The sequence below is a fragment of the Lepisma saccharinum genome, chromosome 1 (genome assembly GCF_977018435.1).
Source record: "Lepisma saccharinum chromosome 1, izLepSacc3.1, whole genome shotgun sequence".
In the NCBI taxonomy this organism is placed as follows: domain Eukaryota; kingdom Metazoa; phylum Arthropoda; class Insecta; order Zygentoma; family Lepismatidae; genus Lepisma; species Lepisma saccharinum.
Genome location: NC_139229.1, coordinates 184,615,979 through 184,640,272, shown reverse-complemented (window position 1 = coordinate 184,640,272; position 24,294 = coordinate 184,615,979). Strand labels below are relative to the sequence as shown.

The 24,294-nt window shown below is 38.1% G+C and overlaps 1 protein-coding gene across 1 annotated transcript in view; it reads left to right on the top strand.

Annotated features, from left to right (window-relative positions):
* Positions 1-5,945, top strand: part of LOC146005049 (uncharacterized) — a 107,836-nt gene extending 101,891 nt beyond the window's left edge. Inside the window, exon 6 of the mRNA XM_083144196.1 lies at positions 116-5,945. Coding sequence (XP_083000322.1) covers positions 116-1,495 — 1,380 coding nt within the window. The 3' untranslated portion in view covers positions 1,496-5,945. The remainder of the gene's footprint in view (positions 1-115) is intronic.
* The last annotated feature ends 18,349 nt before the right edge of the window (positions 5,946-24,294 follow it).

Sequence of the window (24,294 nt, the reverse complement as noted above, 5' to 3'; positions counted from 1 at the left end):
TATATATATATATATATATATATATATATATATATATTCGATACACCCTATTGTGCATAGTATTGTCTTACCGTACTGTTTTTGATAAAACCTAATCTTGCAATTTGTTTTTCAGGATGAAGAAGCAGAGGGAGAGATGTGGAGGCCTCGGAAACGACACATTGGTTCAGCATCTTCTCGTCGCACAAGTCCTCTGGTTGGTTTGTTAACTTCGCGACAGTCCGTAACCAGTCCGTTGAGTCCGGAACCAAGCAGCCCTTCCAGTGATCTCACCAGTCCGATCTTGAAGGAGGCTTTCAGTTTCAACCGCGTCACCTCCATGAGTTCCGGAGGCTGCGGACAGGAGCTAGATACCACCAGCAGCGTTTCTAGTCCCGTGCAAGAAGATCCCGTGGTTTCTCTGCGCTCGCCTCCTTTCGGCAATCCCGGGAAGAGGAGCATAGCGGGGACCTCCGTGGGAAACTGCCGTGTGATGGACGAGGCAGCGTACGTGAACATGGTAGAGTGTGCGCCATTTGCTGTGCCCGAATCATCTGGAAGCAGCGACGACAAGTCTACATCTGGCGATGGGACTCACATAGTCACTGAAGATACCATAGCGATCCCAGTTGCTCACATCTCGGGACTACCGTCGCCAAGTACAGTGGAAGGGTCAAAGATGTCAATTCCGGCGAAAGTTGCTGTCAAGAACTCGGTAGCAGTCACAACTGACAAAACTTCGTCACCCTCAAGTACAAATTCACCAATAGGTTCAACGGATTCTTCTGCAATAAATCCACCAATAGATACCTCACCTTCTCCTGGTTCGTCAAGAAATTTATCTTTACCAAAAGTTTTATCCAACGGAATAAACAGAGCAATGATTCCCGGTCTGGTGAATGAAAAGATTCATTCGATCACGACCGGTGCCAACCAATCGACGGCTACACCTCATGACGTTAATCCATCAATGTCTCGGAATCCGACAAGAACTTGCTCAACAAGGAACGAGCTGACCACACAATGCTCTTCACCTACGAGGAGGGGCGAGGACGCTTCGCCCACAAGCCCTCCAGTGCCTGAATCAGCATTTGCTGTCGGTAAGCGAGTGGGCTCAAGAATAAAAGCGATAACAAAGAGACTCTTGTCAGGACCTTCGACATCCGCAGTTAGTCCGGAGATCGAAACGTTTTCATTTACGCCGCCGAGCAGCATGTCGACGAAGATCATCAGCGTGCCAAAATCTGAGAAAAGAGAATTTGATGAAGGAGTTTGTGGATCAAAACAACGACAAACGCAATTCATGGTCGTAAAGGCCAGTAACACCCCGAACAAAGTGGACGTGAGCATTGAACGCGCACATATAGACAATGGACCGGGGACCAAATCGACAAACACCACACATGAAAGATTAGATGCAGCTTCTGCAGCATCGGGACTCCCTGAACCTTGCTTGACGGCTTCTGGAAGTCGTCCACTGAGGCCGACAACGTTGGCAGGAGTAAATCCACGTTGACTATGGCGAAAGTAACATTTGGACAAATGCTTGAGGCAAATCAAAAGTTGATAATCCAATTCTCAGTTCCTCCTTTCGTAATTCATCCTTAAATAATCAATCGCGTTCTTGTATGGTTGATCAGTATTTCTAGAGGACCTGCTCAAACCTGAAAATTTCCTCACTGACTCCTCTCACTGTTAATAACCAAATGAAGTAATGCACCCACGTGGCACATAGAGAGGTAGCTACTTCGGGGAAACACAAAAGAGACATCTATGTATATTGAGGTTCTCTAAATGTTAATTTCCACGAGAATGAAGATACTTAGCACCCACAAACACACTTTCATATAAAATTTGTTGTGTTTTGTTTTTTGGAAATATTTATATTTTTTTGTTCCAAAACCCAAAAACGTGATTATTCACAACTGTCATAAAAATCAATATTTTCTACTTAAACAGAAAGTTGACCAACACAGTTTTTTAAAAGTTATTTAGATTGAACAAAAGGAAAATTTACAGCCTATACTTAAAAGTTACTGTGCATAGAATATTTTTCTAAACTCAACACAATTATGTTGTACCATTTATAGATCTGCAATTCAATAATTAGGCACAATTTTGAAAATGTTTGCCTTTAAGTAATATGCTCTTTTTCTTCACTCCTCAAAACTCAAACAAAAAATCAAGGGGAGGGGATGTGTGATGTTTGCAATGTAGGTTACATAGTTGAAACTAGCCAAACTTCACCTACAATAGTCATTTTACTTCTCTTCACAATTCTGCGGAATTGCATTCTAAGTTGTGAATGTTAGAATTTTTAGCTGTGTCGCAGTACATCGCTAAAAATATTCAACACTCCATTATGGAAATGATATAATGAGGTCTGACATTTCTTCTCAATTTGATTATTCCATTCGAATAACAAGGTAATTTTGTATAATACTTGTAAAGTAGTTAATGCTGTGAACACCAAACTTTAGACCAATTTTAGAGTGAAACGCCCAACAAAGAAACATTCCAAAAGCTTTAAAAAAAAGTGCCCCATTCTATCTTTGCGTAGACAATCCACTAACGTCTCCTACCAAGATCCTTAATAGGCAACTTCCAATATTAAATCATTATATACGTGTGTCAGATATAGATTTGTGTGACTTAAATTTAGAATAAATATGTTTAGTGTTTGGTAGAAAATTGTACGTAATTACAAGATTTGAAGAGAATTGAAGCGAAATATGTAAATAATATTGAAATAATTTGTAAAACCTGAAAGGAAAAACCTGCAGTTCGAAGTGATAAAAATTGTTGGAGGTTTTAATATACTTAATGTTATATGCTCGAAATTGAATTTAATATATTTGTTTGTAGATTCTTTTGAAGCCCTGTAAATATGAAGAATTCCGTTCGTCTTGAACAGTTAAATTTTGCTCGTAATTTGTTGTAATTATATTACATTGCAGAAAATGTGTTTGCGATTACAATACTTAGTGAAATGATATGATGTATGCATCATAAAATTTATTAAATTAAATTGTATTTCAATTAGTTACTCAAATTACTAAAATTCTAACATGTAAACGCCTTTATAAATAAAGATCAGTTTGTCCCCTTGGGTCTCCTTGATTGGACAACGCGAGTACAACTTCGTGTTCTGACGTCAGACGCGGAAAGTCTACGTTGTTATGTTAGGTCTGTTACGTTTGGTACCCTTAGCATAAATACACAGCAAATGAATTATTTATGCTAAGAAAACCTGACAACTTAAACATTCACATCGATTTGCTAGATTTTACAAAATCTTTATTAGAATAAATATTAACTGTTTAACAAGATTACCATAATTTTAAAATTTAAGCTTTTCTAACAGAGATAAGTTCATGAAATATCAAGATTTTCTACGGGTCTGAGAAGTATGCCTACTAGATCTCTTGTTATTGTGATTTGTCGAAGTTTAATGTTATACTAATACAAAACATAACGTGTTGGTTCGAAAATTTTCCAAATGGGAAAAACATGATTGTAGTTTCTATTGATGTTTTGCACCTGGTGTTGGTGGGACGTTACATATTTTGTAGTAAGAGAGATATTGAGATTGCGTGACATTATTAAACGCATGTTGCGTGATTATGTAGCTTTAACTGAATTCGATTGATATTTTGCGCGGAGTGACTCGGGCTAACACGCCAAAGTGTGGTTTCAGGGAAAGCGAATGCTAAATACTTTAAATCCAGCCTTTTAATTCCACAATGGCATGAATGATTTTTCATAGTGGGAGAAAAAACTCGCAGGGACATCAGCAGCTGAGCGGAACGACGTTATGTAACAGTGTGATGATAGATTATACATTTTCAGATAAAGGGAAATAAGTATTTTAACAATTTTTGTGTTTATAGTAATATAACGACATACATGGTAGTCAAACCATCGAATCGGATCCCATCTGATATGTCATTCACTCACATGCCTACCCAAACAAAATTCTCTGACAACGGATTTCGATTCTAATCAAGATTAGAAACGGAAGCTGCTAGTTATAAATGAAAGAGATGCACTGAGAAATAATATCCTACTGTTTAAACTTAGGCTCATCGCAAAATGAAATAAGCGATATGTGTGTAAATAATGTTTCCAGAATTTAACCGAAAAATCTTGATCATTAGTAAAATAAATTAATGTAAGCATAGAAGTGTAATAACTAGGTGATTTCTCGTTTCGTATAAGGTGTGTGATGTGGTGAGTTGTGAACTCAATTCAGAAGGGTATAAGCGATATAAACATAAAGATATATGACTTGCACACTCTATACTATTTATTTTTGAAAATTATATAACATTTGATACATATATCGCAAGTTTTCTCTTATTCTTGTAGTCCCACTTGAAGTCTATAAAAAAAGTTGGAACTAACATGTTGAAGTGCTCAATAATCTCTCAAATCGTTTTTAGATTTTTTTAAATTTTACTATTTTATTAATTAAAATTGATTTGCCAAATGTTCCGGGAACGTATTAGAAATAAATGGACGTAATGAAAGCAACAAAAAAGTATGCTATATTTCCAAGAAACTGTGAATATACTTAAGTGTACGAGTCTTCTAGACTTTGCCTTGAATGTCAATTCCACATAACATTACGAGAAATATGTATAATGAAATCAGCACATCATGTAAGAATTTCCTGAAAGCTAATAGACTTGCATATCTGTTCGATTTTTTAGATCCATCTTAATGTCAATGGGTTATAACTACTTTGGTCATTAAGTCATTGTAATACCTGTTTGTATGGGTACATTTTTCTTATCAAAAGGCGTAATTTTCCAAAGATATTTCTTACTTATCTTAGCTCAACTATCCGAATGTGTGAATTCAATCCTTATGAACACTTGGGATCAAATTTTCTTATATAGAATATATGTATATATTAATTTTTCATCATTTCTCATTCAATTTTCGTCTGATTCTTAGCTAACGCGCTCCTTACATGTTCATTACAGTGTTTCGATCAAAGTGTTTTTGTAGTAACATATCTACGTAGTACATATATTTAAATGATACAAGAAAATTTAAAATTTTATGCAATCTTAATTGGTAGAGACGTTTCTTATTAAATCTGTAGTGCTGAACACTCTCTGTCTGTGATAATTCCCAAAGTACAACATGGTGTATGTAACCCTCTTTCCATTTCTATAGTTTTTATGAATAGATTATTTATAAAAGAAACTATTTCATACAGTGATTTAAGTGTAGCTGTAAGCTTATAGGGTTGAAGGAAAATAGTGTTCAAAATAAACTGAATATAGTTAAAGAAGTCTCAAAAATATATTCCCAATATGGCTTCATTTACAGTGCCACACCGATCGTATTTTCTTCAAACAAGATACTTGATTTTATCGTTTGCACACAAACTTACTATTGACATTCGATTATTAACTCTGTCTCCTTTTTTAATTAAATAATTTGATACGAAACAGCATAAACTTTTAAGAGCTTGACAAGGTGAAATGTTTTTCCACAAAAAGTAAGGTTTGTTTGCTATATGCTTCAAGAACAGCTTTCAAATATAGCAGTAAATGTATAGGTAGAAAAAATACATTATGTGCAAAAATATATATGGCTATTATTACAAAAAACATTGACACGATGTGTACTTGAATTATAGCCAACTTCTAGTAAGGGTTTACTTAGCAATTATTGACTAATAAATTGTAATATTATATACAAAACACCATGGTTCTTACTATTAGCAGAAATGAGTAGCTAAAGAAAAATAATGCGTTTGTTAAATATAGCGTTTAGATTTTTATGGTATTTTTTTTTACCAATTTTATTTTACTGTTAATATGTATTTACATACTCTTAAATTTAAAATGTTGTTGAAATGTTAAAATTATATAAATTCAGTGCAATATACTTTGTTGTTTCTAATGTGTGATCCAAAAATAAATATCATATTATTGCTACAGAACAATATTTTGTGGAACTTATTAGATACATCTATATGTGTATTTAAAAATAGTATGATACATTATGCGTATATAAATTAGTTGCAGTGTACTTGTGTATTTTATAATATTACATCAATATTACATACTACTTGTGTATAAATCTTTTTTTATTAATTCGATGGTGAAAAATAAAATTATGGATATAAGAAAACTCATTTTTTGTTACTTTGGATAAAATTAAAACCGTCTCTCTCTCTCTCTCTCTCTCTCTCTCTTTCTCTGAGACGAGGTTTACTTTTCTGGCATCTCAAATGGATCACCCTGTAAATGAACACAAAATGCTTACTGATGGTGATAAGTAGTGCACATGAGTGATATGTGATTTCAAAAACATCTTTGCTTTACGAAAGAAATTTTGGGTTGGTCAGATTACTTTTGGAGAAGTGTATATCCCACGTAAAGCAAATAGGCTAATTGAGGCCTAATTCTGTTTTCAGAGAAAAGACTGAACCTAAACTAAAATGCATGTAGTAATACACAAAATATAATACAAATTTAAATTTCTACAATGTAAATTGATGAAACTTAGTTATATTATTTCATGAGTGTGCGTCGACTGCGGTCTAATCGCAAAGGACGTAATCAGAGCCTATTACTTGTCCATGGTTTATGACGTCAAGTTGCCGCCCAACCATTTAATGGCACACTTCTGGGTTGTAACGATACCATTAACTTTTTATGGGATTGTACCAAGGTTATTAGAATTATATGATTGTACTTAAACCGCGTTTGTTTAACCCGTTACTTATCCCGCGCTAGCTATCGCTCGGCAGTTCCTGTGCCAATCAGAAATGAGTAAAATGTCTGCTGGACATCGAGGAGCGAATCGAAGCCAGAGCGTTCGCCTCCCTCTGTTGTTAAATGTCATTGAAAAAGCTTGTTTTGCACAGTTCTCGTGGTAATAGTTAGTGTACTGTACAATGTAATGCATGCAAAGATCATCAAGAATTGAAACAAAACGCCAAACAAACTGCTGACAACCTTATATCCTTAAAAATTCAGTTATTAAAAACACAAAGGGTGAAAGGGAAAAATTATGTAATTAGTCAGGGACAATTTGCCGAGCAATACTTGTACAGTAGGATGCATAAGTATTACCAAACATAGTTCATCATAGTGCCTCTTATCTTTAATTTTTATTCAGTGAGAGCTTCAGGAATTGAAACGAAACACCAAGCAAACCTCTGACAATCTCTACACTAGTACAGACCTATTCCTTAAACCCCACTGTACGTACACTCTTCTCAATTAGTAGTGCTGCGATTGGCTTCTTTACACAGGATTTTTGTCCAACGTACAGTTCGACCGTTATTGGATAAAATGCGTAAGAGATACGAAGCTACCAAGCGATGCGAGTGTACAGGGTGGCCCGTAAGTCCCTACCCATTCACATATTGTATGTGTCCAGTGTATCTGTGTGCTGTCCTTCATTCTCGCTGCATAATATTATGCGAGACATTTTTCGCAACATAGCAGGGGTTATTGTTCCAAATGCCGCTGTAACAGCTGCCCTCAACTCATCATTGGAATTATAACGTTGTTTCGATACAATGTCCTTTATGTATCCTTAAAGAGAGTTATCACACGTTGTCAAGTCCGGACTTCTTGCGGGCCATTTCATAGGCGCCGGGTATATTTCAGAAAAGTGTCATTGAGATATTCGCGCACACAGAGGGCATAATGAGCCGGAGCCCCATCTTGTTGAAACCAAACCTCATCTCTGACTCCAAGTTCATCAAGTTTCGGTATAAACCATGTTTTAACATATTGAGAAATGAGATATGGTTTACTGGTCAGAAGTATGGTCCAATAACATGACGCGCATTAAGTGCTGCTAGATAGATACACTAGATACATGAGATATATGAATGGGTAGGGACTTACGGGCCATCTTGTACAGTGCTCAAAAATTCTCATTAATTTTTCTCTTGCATCCTACGTGTTTTCAAGGAAAATATTTTTACATGTGGTTGTTGTGGTCAAAGGGGAAGAAAATGAAACAAGTCACTAGTAGTCTTCAGTTTCATTGACATATTTTTATAAAACCCTACTAAAAGTAGATTGGCATTTTATGCAGTAACTAAAGCAAGCATACATGTTTCAAGTTTTCTATATTTTCAACATCGTACCCCATAAATTTCTTTCCGCACACCCTGAGCATCCCTATATGATCAATCCTGGCGTCGTCACTGGTTACGTTTCACATTATGGCATAGAGGATTTTGCTTTTTGTCTCCTTTTTGGGTAAAAAAAATATGTAACAAAGAAAGCTATGGATAATGATTTTTTACTACCAGTAATAGGGGCTTAGAGTGAGCAGCATAAGAAAGATTAGAGATGAACTTCCGGTGGCGGTAATAAGTGAATCGGACGTGTTGCGATGAGCTCTCTATTTTTCGCTAATTACGGTAAGAAGAATCACGTTCTAGTGTTATCCGGATATTTTCTAGTGTTTCGGAAGTTGTCAGACTCCCGATGTAAGTAAGTCGGTTCCGTGGTTGTGAATAATTTTACAAAAATTGCTAAAAACTGTGCTTAGCGAAGTACAAAGACGGTGCTTTGTTTTGATTCAAAAGAACAGTTCGAAACCGCAATTGGGGGGTGTTTTTTCACCAACTTAGGCGTCTTCGTAATTCGCTTCCCGTTTTCCTCAAGCTCCGACAATGAAAAAACAGGACTTTGAAACACCTAAATCCCCTCCACTCAGGACTGCTCGATACAGACGACGTGGTTTTCAGCATTCATCATCTGATACGGATCTGACTGAACTACATGGACCACACACATTACAAGGATCGACTGTTCCAGATTTTCGCTCCAGAGAATCACTTCATAATTCCACTAATTCGCTCCCGGCTGCTATTACGGACCCTCAACTACAGAAGACCGAATCTACATCTAGTGTTTCTAACAAGCGCCCCCGTGATAGTGGCGATTCATCTGGTGAGGATTCCCGAGTAGATGCTGAGGGCTTTCAGCTCAGCAAGAAGACGGCAAGGAGATTACCGATATATCAGCCAATATCCATCCCACTGAATAATCAATTTAGTGCTCTTCAGGAACACGAAACTGAGGATGCTCCTGGAGATAAAAGGGATGATACAACCACGCGATATTCTATTCAAGACACCCGTCGAATGAAACCACCACCTATATATGTGTTTAACCTTAACAATTTCAATGCCCTTTCACAACACTTCAAAGCACTTAAAATTAATCCTACAATATACCATACTTCTGCTGGATCAAAAATTCACTTTGCCACAATGGAAGAGTATAATATTGCTATTGATCATCTGAAAAGTCATAATCTTGAATATGCAACAGAGACTCAAACAGGGGTTCCGGTACTTCGAGTTGTACTGCGAAAACTTCCAAAGGATACAAATATCACGGATATCGGCAGATTATATCAAGAACTACGTTATGTGCTCAAGGTATCTCAGTTGAAACAGAAGGATCAAAATACCCATAAACTCATATCATTAGCTCTTTTTCTACTGACCATTAAAAAGACGGAATTTGCTAAAGGAATCTATAAAGAACCATATTTTGAACAACACCGTGTGGTGATAGAAGAGTACCACCCATGGCAATTTATACAGTGTTCCAAATGTCAGAGACTGGGGCATGCCCAACAGAACTGCAATGCCATAGCTCGCTGTGTCAAATGTGCTGAATTACATGATACACAGAATTGCCCTAAAGAAGGCCGTACATCAACTGCTAAATGTGTAAACTGTGACGGTGACCATCCTGCTAACTTTCGCGGATGTGCAATTTTCCAACGTGTACAACGAGCGCAAGGACTCCGAAAAAGTTGTGTAGAGTTTTCTTCCGACACTCCTAAGCAATCAGCTCCTTCCTTACAAGACCAGACAGTTTTCCCTGCACTACCAACCACTAGGTGTTATGTTACTGCTGCAAATACAAAACCTAATACAAGAGGTCAGGAATTTAAGGACATTTGGACTAGCATAAAAGAAATTTTCGATTTCAGGGGTTTTCTTCAAAAAATTAAATCTGGTCTACAGCGAGTTAGTCATGCCAAGACAATCGTAGATAAGTTCAGTGTTGCCATGGATGTTTTGGATAACCTTTTCGGAAATGGCCCGTAAAGATACTCCGATAAGTAGAACATTGACATGTGTTCAGTGGAATGCTGATGGAGTTCGTACTCAATTCCTGACCTTCAAACACTTTTTGCGTGAATACAATGTTGATATAGCCCTGGTGAATGAAACGCACTTGAAATCCCGTAATAAATGGAAAATTGCAAATTATATCATCTATAGAAACGATCGGTTCTCGGGACGGAAAGGAGGTACGGCTATAGTTGTGAAATCTTCGCGTTTGCATGTCAAACTTCCAAACCCAGCTCTAGAAGCTTTAGAAATCACAATAATTGAACTATTAACTACCACCGACCCACTAATTTTGATAGCCGAATACCCTTTTTCGATTGGGCCGCAAAGTGATTTTAGCTGGTGATCTAAATTGTAAAAACCCTGCATGGAATTCACGTGTAGTGAACCGTGGAGGTGCCTGTTTACTCCAAAGTGTCCAACAATTCAACATACCCATTCTTGCCCCAAGAGAACCCACTCATTATCTACGAGGACGTGAACTTCCATATGTGTTGGATATCTTGATATATCAAGGTGTAAATATTATGACTGGTCTCTATATTATTCATGATCTAGACTCGGACCATCAACCAATACTCTTTGAAATTGTTCATCATAATTTATTGAAGCCTCCTCCTCCAAAATATCGCGTTACAACAGACTGGGATGCTTACACTCGATAGTGCATATCATTGACTTGCATTTAGCTTTAAAAACCCCAGCCGAAATTGATTTGGATTTACAAAACCTTACAGCAGTCATACAAGCGTCTTATCTTCACTCCACTATCAGAACCCCGCAGTTATACAATAACCATGGTTGTCTATCCCGTGAGGGTATGATCCTCCTGAACTGGAAAAAATATTACCGAAGGAAATGGCAACAAACTTATAACCATCGCTACAAACAATTGTATAATCAATTTCATGATCGATTTTGCCGATGTCTCATTCGACAGCGACAGGCAGATTGGGACACCGAATTCTCTGGGATATCAATGCAGGATAGTAGCTTGTGGCAATTATTAAGAAACTATCTGCGAAAGAATCCACAATCCGCTGCCTACCCTCTCCAGGGTTCAAATGGTATGGTCTACACACAAGAAGAGAAGGCTGAAGTGTTTTCCATACATCTGGAAGACCAATTCCACACACTAGATCAACCGCATAATGGCAATTGTATCCAGCATATTCAACATCGACTGAAACTACTATGTCATGAACCACTCACAGCTTATCCACTTCTCACAACCCCTCAGGAGGTCAAAGGTGTTATAAATCTTCTTCGACCTGGTAAGGCACCTGTCTTTGATACTATTACTACATAACAACTGAAGAACGGCCCCAGAAAATTGCTTGTTTTTCTATCAAAAGTCTTCAATGCTATATTCCTTACTGGCTATTATCCATCAAGTTGGAAACTAGCAAAAATAATTATCTTGCCAAAACCAGGAGAGAACATTCTTCTACCTCATAATTATAGACCTATAAGTCTTCTGAGCCATGTTAGCAAAACCTTTGAACATATACTACTCAGACGATTACAAGCTGTGGTGGATGAAAAAGGCTTGCTACCGTATCATCAATTCGGATTTCGTAAACAGTACAGTACTACTACGCAACTGGTACGAGGAAACTTTAATCTCAGTCGACATACTCTAGGAGTATTTCTCGACTCTGACAAAGTCTTTGATCGAATTTGGCATTCTGGATTAATTGTGAAACTATCGGAATTAGGAGTTCCTATTTATTTGGTGCAATTATTCGATCAGTATTTACACATATAGACAATTTCAGGTGCAATTTTTAAGTGCTCGATCTACCGTTAAGATCATACGTGCTGGTGTCCCTCAGGGAGCTGTTTTATCTCCACTTCTGTTTGCTTTATATACCAGTGATTCCATCCCTTAGTACAGCACAATATGTAGAGTAAAACAGAATGAAAATTGTGAACAAGTTGCCTACTATCATCTTTGTTAATGGCTGTACAATTGCAGAGTTACAATGTTATGGTCCATGGTAGCGGAAAAAAATCAGCTCACCGGTAGACACCCCCTCCCGATCCGACAATCAGCAACACAGTCGCTTACAGACAGGTTGTTACATGGCGTACAAGCTTGGTGTTTATTGTTTACATTAAATTCTCAGAAGTTTTCGAATTGCTCAGTGTATTGCAAATTAACATTGTTTTATTTTTTTTAAATTTTCTTCTGCCAGCACCATTGAACAGCCATGATAATTCTATGGTTAGAAAATAATATATTTATGAATTAAATTATACGTATTAACAATACATGTCTAAATGTGAGTTAACCCAAAAAAGGACACAGTTTCGCAATACGACTGCAGTTTGAAAAAAGTCAGGACAGGGATTAAAAAGAATGGACTCTCCCGACTATATCGGGGCATCATGTAGACTTGCATCAATGGTTATAAAACAAAAATTACTCGATGTTGCAGACTGCAGACATCCAGAGCCTTTTTCTCTTCCCAAACAACCCATTCATATATGCAAGGCCGAAATCGAAATTCCTGCACAATCTGAAAAATCGTCAATATTATTTTCGTATGTTCTTATATCTTCACATTACAATATTGCATAGTTCGAGGGGGACATGGCTCCTCCGCTGGGTACGGACCTGTCCTACAGCTTCAGATTTCATCTCCCGGAAAACAGAGAAGGACACTTTTATGGTGAGTCAAATTATTAAATATCTTTTTTCGTCGGTAATTTATTATCATTATTTAAATATGATAAATTGCTGAAGTATCGCTGAAGATTTTATATCGCTTCACATTTAGATTTCAAATGTAAAGAACAGGTGGGGGGCTCGCAATATGCTGCCACGTCACTGCAGGTGTCATACATGAAACATGACTTTTTGCAGTGTAAAAAGAAGATTAAATTCTTGAAGCTCTAGCAGACGACGGACATTTTTCATGTAAACAAGACCTACAGTACAATTTCTCACACATAAATGAAATACCTTTTTCAAATCAGGTTTCAAAAGTGATAAAACAATTAGTAAATACATTTACATATTTCGGCAGTTGAATTATTGTAGTTTTCGTGCTCGAAGTGGAATTCCTAGGCGGGGGATGTTTGTTCGAACCCTGGGGATAGCGTGGGAAGGGGTGATTTGCGGAAATTATCTTAGATGAGTGAATGATACCCTCCACTTCGAATATTCAATGCGTATTTTTAAATTGGTAGGTATCTGTAATTTAATAGAAAAATATTTAACTTTAGTCCAATTATTATACAGTATAATACAACAGCAATAATACTTACACAATTGAGGGTTTCTTAATACTTTGTATTACATGTTCGAATTTACATATGTATTGTAATAGCATAATGGTAGATTTAAGTTTCATTCTTATTTCATAAGTGTGTGGAATGTAATAATATTCAGTCGCTTTCCTACCTCCAAATGTCACTGCACGCCCCTGTATTTAATATCTGTAAATTGCAACACTGTCGTTCCATCGCCTCACATTCCTGTCATACACTAACCTTGCCGCCAGTACTCAGAGGGTTATTATGCGCAACAAACTTAAAGTGTCACCTTCGTGATATACAGAGTATTATTGAGTATTCTTGGACGTAGCCATCTATAGCCTTCCTAATCAAGGGGGGCAGTGGCGGATCCAGAAATTACTGTTGGGAAGGACGAATTTCAGAGTCGGGTACCTCACCGAACCTACAATTGCACTGTTTCATATGAACGATAGCTATATGGTTCTTTTAGCAGCAGACAACTATACTCTACGGATTAGCTCTTTTAAGGGGTCCAGGGCGGAAGAGATGGTTATATCCATTGGCGTAGTAACATATTGCGGGGCATGTGCCAGATCAGAGTGCAAAGCCCCGATCCATCCTTTAAAATTTACATCTCAAAGTGTATAGATACAAAATCTTCAGGCATACGTCAGCAAAGGTTTTATGAAATTTAAATACCGTATTTCTTCGAATTCTAGGCGCACCTTTTTCTCGGGTCTTTGATCTTGAAACTTTAAGTGAACCTTGGATTTGATGGCGTATTGATCAAAGTATATATGCATAAACAGGGGTAGAAAAATAAAGGACGCTTGAAAATTTTTATCTGCAGCCTGAATTTTCAAATTCAGTGCTAAAAATTTTTTTTCTTAATATTTCTAGTTCGCTTATTTAAATTTCCATTACCTTTTCTTTAAGAAAATAACGAGCACAGTATGTGTTTTTAATGTTTGTGTGTTTTCTGTATCACGTGTAACATTACATCATAATAAGAAATATGCCATTATATTTTTTCATTGTTGCTAGCCGAATTTTAAAATCTGTGGCGATATAGTAGTATCGGCCACATATTAGAATTATTGCATAGTTTCTCATGTTGTTATCAGTTGAGCCTTCTTGACGAAGGCCACTCTGACGCAAGAATTAATTACTTTTAATCCAATCCAATTAATAAATTAAATGTTTTAAGATCATATTTCAAAATGTGTAGCTTTATCTTAGTCAGATTCATGGCTTTCTTAGACCATATTTTCAAATAAAATAAGAGCTGGCTCCTGATCACTGGCGTAACCAGAGGGGTCTGAAGGGACTACAGCCCCCTCCGAAATTTTAAGAATATCGACATTTTCAAATAAAAGAAGTGAAGAACTCGGGGAAAAACCAGAGTGGCAAATGAAAAGCCTCCTTAAAATACCACCGTTGCCAGTTTGAGTGGGGAAAATTCTAAAAATATGAAATATCGTATTGTGTATGCAACTCCAGCCCCCCCCCGAAAACACTCCCACCGTTACAATTCCAGCCCTCCCGAAAAAATCCTGCGTACGCCAGTGCCCCTGAGAAAAAGGGGCTGGCGCCTGAATTCTAATGCTGTGGGTAGATATACCATGGTATTAGTGTAATATAAAATGAAGTATTTGCAAATTTCAATAATTAAGTTTTCTCCTCGATGTTATGCCGAAGTGCAAGCACAGACTGTGGTACGTAAAAGAAAATCACACTTAACGATATTTTGTTTCCTTTAAATTTGTTGTGTTAGAACAATCAACATTTCACAACAACGAGTCAGTCTATTTTTAGTAGTGAACTCTGTGATTTGTTCTTATGCTGGTGATCCTGTAAATAGGTGGTCAGTGAGCCAGCTTTTGCACATCACACGGACAGTAAAAATGGAGAGACAGAAACATCACTAATATGATGCAGTACTTAAACATAAAGTTATTTTGTGCGCTGAGTAATTTGGAAACTGTGACCATTTACCGTAAGTGAAGTGTCCGTTCGTCGTTGGAGACGGTTAACGACAGCAATCTGTCGTTATCAGCCTCTCTCTTATACATGAGAAGAAGTGGTACAGTCTCCTGCCGTGGAGGCTGTTAGCCATTCTTCCTTCCATTCCTGGATGACCTGGAAGTTTAATTCTTCAATGGTAGGGGCATATCTGCCAATTACTTTGTAAATTCTCTCTTCTTGGTTTTCCTTGCACCAGTATATGGCGGTTCTGTGTTTCATTATTTGGTCTTCATTTGTGATGTTATTTTTGTTACATATGTTGTATATTTTAGGTAATCTTCTCAGATTGGTCAGTCGAAAGAAACAATCGCGTTGTAGATTATGAATATGTATGGGTTTATAAGCGACCTAAGGAGTCTGAATATGTTCCAACCTATTGCTACCAATTTATTTATTGCAGACTCAGCTTTTGAAGTTACGTATTCCATGTCATCGTTGCATATCTCGTAATTTCATACCTAGATATTTAGCTTCCTTTACTCATCTAAAATTTTTCTCTGAGTTTTATCTGTGGGTGTTTATTAGCATTCAGCTTACCCTTTAGGATTATCAAGTAGGTCTTGCGTGTGGCAATCGTCAATTTCGCCGTATCACACAAGTCCTCGAGAGAGTTTATCGCTACTGGTCTATATTTTCAACTCTGTTCTTGGATTACCTTCCATAATAATTATTACATGATCTGCAAAGTCTATTGTGCTTTTCATCTCCGAAACATTTCCTAATTTTTTTAGAGATGGCTCCAAGTTTAGATTCCACAATTCTGGACCTATTATGGATCCTTGCGTTGTTGATTTTGAGGCCGTGAAGTTAGACATCTGATGTGCTATCCATCTGATATGGTTCCTGGACAATCTACGTCTCTCAAGGTCCTGAAAAGATGGGGCCAACTAGCGTTGGTACTGGTAGATGTCAGTTCAAAGCCTCACAACGCCGTCAACGTCTCTACCATCTGTGAGGGCCTCTTTTTTTCAGTTGGAGTTGCTGTTTTAAGTCCACTTTGTGCACAGTAAGGCTAATCGGGACTGGACCTACAGTTTAAAGTGGGATCCGAACCACTTGTACCTCCACCGGGTATCGAACCCAGGACCCCTTGATTACAAGGTTTTTTTTCAGTTGGAAGAGGGACGCAATGCCATTTGTACCTTACAGCCTTGCGCCGGAGAATCAACTGCAATCGACTTGATATATCGCTTGCAAATACACTCGACATAAATGTCGATTGCATCTGCATCGCTTTCATGTCCACAGTGATCTCTTATAATACACCATTCTTCCATTTGAGTCTGCAAATACTGACATGTTTATATCTAAGGTAATAAAAATTGCACAAAGCACTTGAAATAGCTATCACTCAACCTAACCTACAAGCTTAAGGAATTACTTCGCAGATCCAAAAGGAAAAACCGTTAGTGGTATTACATTATACAGAGCATCCCATGACATTCGCTACGAGACTCGGCGGCAAGCGGCTCGGCGTCAGCGTTTGTCTTTCCCGGCGAACGGGGTATGCGGCAGTCGCACGCTACAGTCTGTTTTTTTTTCGCTCTCCCTGCCTTCGCTCTCTTTCCCTTTCTGTTGACGTTGCAGACTGACGCCAGTATAATCCTCCCTCGGAAGTTATCTTGTGTCGTGTCCGTGTGTTGAAGATTGTGGCTTAATATGGCACCACAAAAGTTTACATTACAACAAAGGAGGGTCTCCCCGATGGCGCAGTGGTAGCGTCGTTGCCTTGTACAAGGAGTCCTGGGTTCGATACCCGGTGGAGGCAAATAGTGGTTCGGATCCCACTTTAAACTGTAGGTCCAGTCCCGATTAGCCTTACTGTGCATAAAGTGGACTTAAAACACCAAATCAAACCAAACAACAAAGGATTTATCTTGTCGAGTGTTACTTCGGAAATAGGAATTGTGGAGAAGTGCGACGACGTTTTGCAACGAAATTTCCTGGTGTTCCCGTTCCACATAGGACCACAATATTAAACCTCGTAAAAAAGTTTAGAGTAACAGAGTCAGTTCTGAATAAAAGTGGAAAGAAAAATGGGGAAATCTAAAAAATAAAGTATACAAAGACAATCCGCACACCATCCGTGAGTGAAAAGAGAATATTGTACGAGAAATCGGGAGAATTACAGTAGACGAACTTGCACGTGTAAATTCCAATTTCCTTCGGAGATGTCAGGAATGTGTTGCAGCAGAGGGACATCATTTTCAAGAACTTCTGAAGTCAAGGTTAGTACACAATATGAAAACTGTAATTTTAATAGCCGACTCTAGCGACTGTCACGGACCCGTTCACCGGGAAAGACAAGCCCTGACGCCGGGCCGTTTGCCGCCGTGTCTCGTAACGAATGTCAGGGAATGCTCTGTATATACCTACTATCTGCATACCTACTTATACACTGTCTATCAATACTTACTTCATTGCACACCTACAATTCCCTGAAGTGACATGGGAAAATCTCAGGGATTACTGTTTTTACTGTAAGTTTACTGTGGCAAGCTGGCCAAGTTCACTCCAGCATAACAACAGTGGATGCTGAGCAAACATAGGATCTTCCCGACCCATCAATATTCCAGAGCAGAGGAACTCGTACTATCTCGGAGAACGTCATGTACTATCACACCTAGTATAGGGCCACCAACACACATGCAGGCCCATTGTCCTAGGTGGAACTTCCACGACGTTTCCTACCAAACGGTAGAGAAAAACCTTATCGGGAGAGGTCCTAAAGTTTTCCATTCCATCCAAATAAAAAGAATCCATGAGATATAGGGTGCAAACGTAACGTGTAAAGTAAAGTACTTTTAATTGTTTAAAAAAAACTGCCTTGGTTAGCAACTATAGTGTGTTTAATATGGAAACAAGGCATGATCGTGTTACAGCAAGAATCCAAGTTACTTCAGGACAAAATATAACACACAGGACATAACTAGTAGATAAAATAACAGATAAAGAGAATAACTAGCATTCATTCTGCAATCTAATCTATCAAACTGCATACAGCAGCGGCGATGGGATTCTATTAGTTCACTAGGCGCCATCTAACTGAAAGCTGGTTGGCAGGCTTTTGCACTCTAAGACCCGTTGGCCAACGGGTTTTACAGACACACACCTTTGAACAGTCACGTATCCAGGAATTCCTTTCAGGGGGGGGTGCTCAACACCATTTTTTTAAGGGGTATAGTAAGAACATATGGGAAGAACATGACAATTGTATGTTTAAGACCAGTGGTGGTAATTGGGTTCCAAAAAACGGGGGGGGGGGGGGAGCGGTGCAAGGAAAGTTTACTTTCTCTTGGTAGACAAGGCTTAACATTAAGAGGCCATAATGTTCAGGCAAAAAAATGGGGAGCAACTATCCCTTACATCATCGCCACTGTAAGGCTGTCATTTTAATCAGAACGTGAAATCGGAACATTTTTTACCACTCGATTCCTCTGTTTCCAATCATTAACATTGTGTGCCGGAACTATCTCATCCATTTCTTCTCATCAGGCATAAAAACATCTATGGTGTCTTTGAGTGTTTTTACGAAGCTGTTACACATGCACGGGATGGACAATCCACTCGACAACACGAGATTCAAATTGTGGGCTGCGAACTGGACGCAGACAACTCTCGAATATTTCTATCTGATTCGAGCCTGAACACCACTAACGTGTCTTGTCCTCCCATGTTTGCAGCTCTTATAAAAGCCGAAAGCCACCAAATTGTTCAGAGTCAGGCCTTAGCACTCACAAGTGTTCGAAAATGCCTGTCACAGCTTCCGCTGTCTTGTCATATATCGGCACGAAACAAAGGAAGTCTTCTCGAATACGGCTGGATCACAAAACAATTAATGCACAGTGAAAACCCTTCCGTTCCCAACACATCTAATGTTTCGTCTCCCAGTATGATCAAACTACTGATTTATCTCCAGTGACGTGCCAAAGGGAGGGTTGGTGATTTCATAACCCCATTAGACCCAGTATTCCTTTTTTAAAAAAGAAGAAGAAGAACGTCAAAGACAGGGGAAAAAATGGCAAAATCAGGACTGACCACCAAAAATAGTATCAGTAACCCCTCTCCCTTCCGAAAATCCTGGGCACGCCACTCTTTATCTCGGACACATTTTTTTAAAATCAACTCACCAGAAGTTTTTACCATTCCGTATTGGAGATTAAAGTAAGATGCGTTCTTCCTGCAGGTTTGGACATGATCCTTTAGGATGCTGTCGTCTCGTCTGCATGCCTTCACACCTAACCTTAACAAGGCCCTAATTTTCCATCCTTGTGACTTGGATTTTCAAGACTTAGGAAGGTTTCAGACCGAAGGACACGCGATACATGTCGATTGGAATGGGCCAATCAACAGCAACGTTTCACACCGTAGCGACACAAAAGGCCCGCACAAACCTAATTTCGACTTGTGAAATCCTCAGGCGACACGGTGTGAAATCTCCCTTATTAGGCCACTGTCATTGTCACCTCCAAGTAGTAGCTCTTGTTGACCACAGAAGAAAAAATTTCTGCTCAACCGCTGGGAATGATCCTCAGTTTTCTTCTCTCTCCTACATTTTCTGTGCTTGTTCACTATACAGGCAACACCTTATGATTTGATATACACAGGACATATACTATGTAGACATTTTAACGAAAAATCGGTTGAAGTCAAGGATGGATAGGTGGTTCAGTTGGTAGAGCCCTGATTCGGGTTCTGGTAGAGCCTGCAATTTCCGCCTAAACTGTCTACATATGCAACATCTTCTTTCTTTCTCTTCTCGACATTCATAAAATTTTTGGCTGTCTTTTTATGGTAGTTAAGTGTTTGAATGTGTTTCGAAACCAGTAGGCTTAAACAAAAGTATTTTTTTATACCATGAAATTCTCGGACTGCATATATGAAATTTAGTTCTGACAGAGAGAGAGAGAGCGAGAGAGCGAGAGGCAGGCGCCTTGATCTCTTCGGCCCTCGACCCGAACTAGCACTTAGCACTACACTGTGGCCCCGGAAGTTCTGCAGTTGTCAATGTCTTCATTTTCGAATCACTATATCTTATAAAGCAACCAGAGGATGCTGACTGATCACTAATCGACTGTATGAATTGTCACACTTACCTCTGAAATCTCATTAACCGATTCTTTGTACAGATCAACCGAAAAATTGAATCCGCGTATTTATATCTTCATTATATTCTAGAACGTTCCGCAGATAAAACGATTCGTTAACATTGCCAGTAGTTGACTCCTTCTCTCATTCAAGAACGTACCCTCTCCCGCCTTCCAGAGATTAGAAATTACAACGAATCGCCCTACATGTGGCTCTACCTTTGTTGTGCAGCTTCCAAATGCTGACAAGTCTCTACCTAGTGCTCAAGTGCGCTGCGACAATACCGAAAGCGCAATAAAAGTTTACGTGCAATATTATCAACAACGGGGTTATAGAACATTCCCAGTCTTGCCTCGATAATTGTCTATCTCCTTAAATCATCGTCACATTATTCAAAAATCCAAAAACGTAATTTTATCTAGTGTAAAATAAAAAAAATTCCGAGGTGGGCCTCGAGCCACCTCAACCCCACCTTGGATACGTGCTATTAACAAAACCAGGGTTATAAAACATTCTTCGTCTTGTCTCAATAATTATTTCTCCCAAAGTATCATCACATTATTCAAGAAGCCAAAATCCTAATTTTATCTAGTGTAAACAGAAAAATTTCCTGAAGGGGGGCTCGAGCCTCCTGATTCCCACCTTGGATACATGCTACTGACAATAATAGGGTTATAGAACACTCTCCGTCTTGTCTCAATAATTATTTCCCTCAGATTTATAAATTTATTATCTTCACATTATTCAAGACGCCAAAAATCTAATTTTATCTAGTGTAAATTGAAAAATTTCCTGGGGAGAGAGTCGAGCCCCCTGTGCCCCATCTTGGGTACGTGCTATTATCAATAACAGCGTTACGGAACATTCTCAGTCTTGCCTCGATAATTATTTCTCTACTTAAATTATTGTCACATTATTTTATTTCACACCACAAGAAACAAAAAAAAACTAATTTTATCTAGTGTAAACCTAAAACTTTCGGGGGGGCTCGAGCCCCCTGAGCCCCCCTCTGGATACGTGCCTGCCTTTGAACATATATAGCATTAATATCTTGGTTGGAATGATGGCCTGAGAATGATGCCATAGGAGTTCCGTATTCTAATCTCGATCTGGGCATGAGTGTCCTTGTAAGTGTCCTTGTAAGTGTCCTTTCTTTAATTTAATCACATCATCACTAAATTCATATCGTCGCTATTAGCCAGAAATTGCAGAAAAGCGACTGAAAATAATAAAATTCAAAAACTTACGTACTATTCTGCACCTGCCAGCACCTCTCCACTTTCGAATGAAATCCGAAGCTTTAGTATACAATATAATTATTATGCGTGTCTGGTCGTCAGTTTTTGGATGTATAAGGTATGCCCAAATGAAAAGGAGACTACGGTTATATCTAAAGAGTTACTAGTTTCATAGCTACTGTAATGAGCTTCAACAATGAACAATAACTGTTAACAGTGTTGTGCTGTTTTGTGTTAGGTCACGTTCACTTACAAAATAATCTAGATTCTAGAATGTAAAAGAAGATGTTTCGAACTTAAAGAAAGTAAATATTGAAACTGAACGTGAAGTTAGTAAATCTCTTGGACTTAGCTCTTTACCTGTATCAGTTCATTTTGAATTTCAGAACGTGGATAATTATTGTGAATCTCATTGTACATCTGAAATGTTCTTGTGGTAATTGGTCATATTTCGATAGAAATTTCACCAAAAATTGCCTTAATTTTCTACCGTTTCTGCTGTGTATAATGTTTCTCAATGTTCTCGAACCACTAAATTATGAGAAGTCAAAAATTGTGTTTATTGTTATCAACCTTCCTGAATACCACCTGGTTTATTTAAAATACTAAATAGTTGACGTAATCATTCAAATTGTAATGTTTCACTAGCATTTATAACTTGTGAGAAACATAATGATGTAGATTTATCGCCCACAAAAATTAGCCCTTTCCGCCTATTTGTCTTACTCTATTTATTACATTTTTAAAAAAAATTATAAGTCCATGGGACGCGAGGTCCCTTCGCTCACCCTTTGCTATGTCTCTGTATCATAATTCCTCCCATTGTCTCGGCAAACTGAAGGTCAGATATGAGGAGTAAAAAGAATAACAAAGAAATGTAAACGCATTCTCTGCAGTGGTCTTAGGTCCGATTCCCCTTTTAAGGCACCTTGTAGACTCTTTCTGATCCAAATTTAAACTGTAGGTCCAGTTCCGATTAGCCTATCATGAGCATACAGTGGACTTCTCGAGATTGTTAAACGTGGTGATAAAAATATAGAACGAATGAGTCTTGAATATTATTAGGCATAATAATATATCCAAAACATGGCAGTTGGGATGGGCGGTCGCCCCTTTCGCCCTCCCTGTGGATCCGCGCCTGAAAGGGGGGGGGGGTCAAGTGTCGGGATAAAAATAGGAGAAAGCTGAATTTTGGCAGTGTGTTAGATCATGTACAGTGGGATCCATGAGTATTAACGTGCAAATTGTCCATGACTATTTTCATTAATTTTTCTGTTACATCCTATGTGTTTTTAAGCGATGGATTTTTATGTATGCTGGTGATGAAGTTGTCAACAGCTTGTTTTGAGTTTTCTTTTAATTCTTGAAGCTGTTATTTGGTCAAATAAAGTGTACGAACATGGTGATGGACAATTTGCAAGGTAATACTCATGGATCCCACTGTACAACGATTAATGTTTAACACAAACTTTATTATCGTGATTGCGCTTCTCACTTGTTTGACATTGTAATCTCTAGTTTTGTACACAACCTGTTTTTCGCAAATATCTCCAGAGAGCCATTACAACGACATTCCCATCATTATTTTTATTCGACACACCATATTTATACTACCAAACTATCATAATTAACAATTATAACAAATTTGGTAATTACCCGTTTATTAGCAGTAAATTACTCTTCGAATTTTTTATTATTCCTATACCTCGCTTGCAGACCTAACAAGTTCAGCCACTCGTTCTCGAATGCCTGTAATTAAATTTTTCGCCGCCAGATGTCAGCGCTTACTACTCTTCGACATGCTGCCTGCCCCCTACCGGCACTCACGCATATGGCATTACATTAGTTCGCCAGAAAGTCTTAGGTATATACAGGCCCGTAGCCAGGAATTCTTTGCAGGGGGGGCAAAGTTAATCCTAGAGGGGGCAAATTTTTAATATATTGTGTCACATTGGCAGATATAGCAGGGTACTATAGCCCTTTCTTTCTTGCTCTGGTTCGGATTTAAGATTATTTGTTTTAATTGGGATTAAACATACCCTTCCGATTGACCGATGAAAGATAGCTATGAATCTACATACTGGACCCCCATATACGTGGTACACCATACATCAAGTAGTTTAATTACTAGAATATAAAGTTCACTGGATAGGATTGGATGACAGTTTATTTAACAAACTTCAATTTAGTATTAGAACAATAATATTATATATACATAAACTGTCTTTAACAATTATGACCTCAACGATAACATCAATATAGCTATATACAGTGATGGACAAAAGTAATCATACAGTGGAACTGAAAGGAAGAAAGGACGAATTGCAGCAGCTAGGAATACAATAAGGAAGTCAAAACTGTTAATGCTTTACCATGTATGCACCAAACGATATATTGACAACAAAAATAAATACCAGATGCTGATTGTAGAAAAATAAAATACAAAACATTCTCAATACCCGCTTCTTTGGCTGGACAAAAGTATTCATACACCAACATAAAAGTTCACTTTGAAGAAAAGAAAGAAACAAATACCATGTCGTCATAATTTAGTATGCATTCCTCTGTTATGGAGAA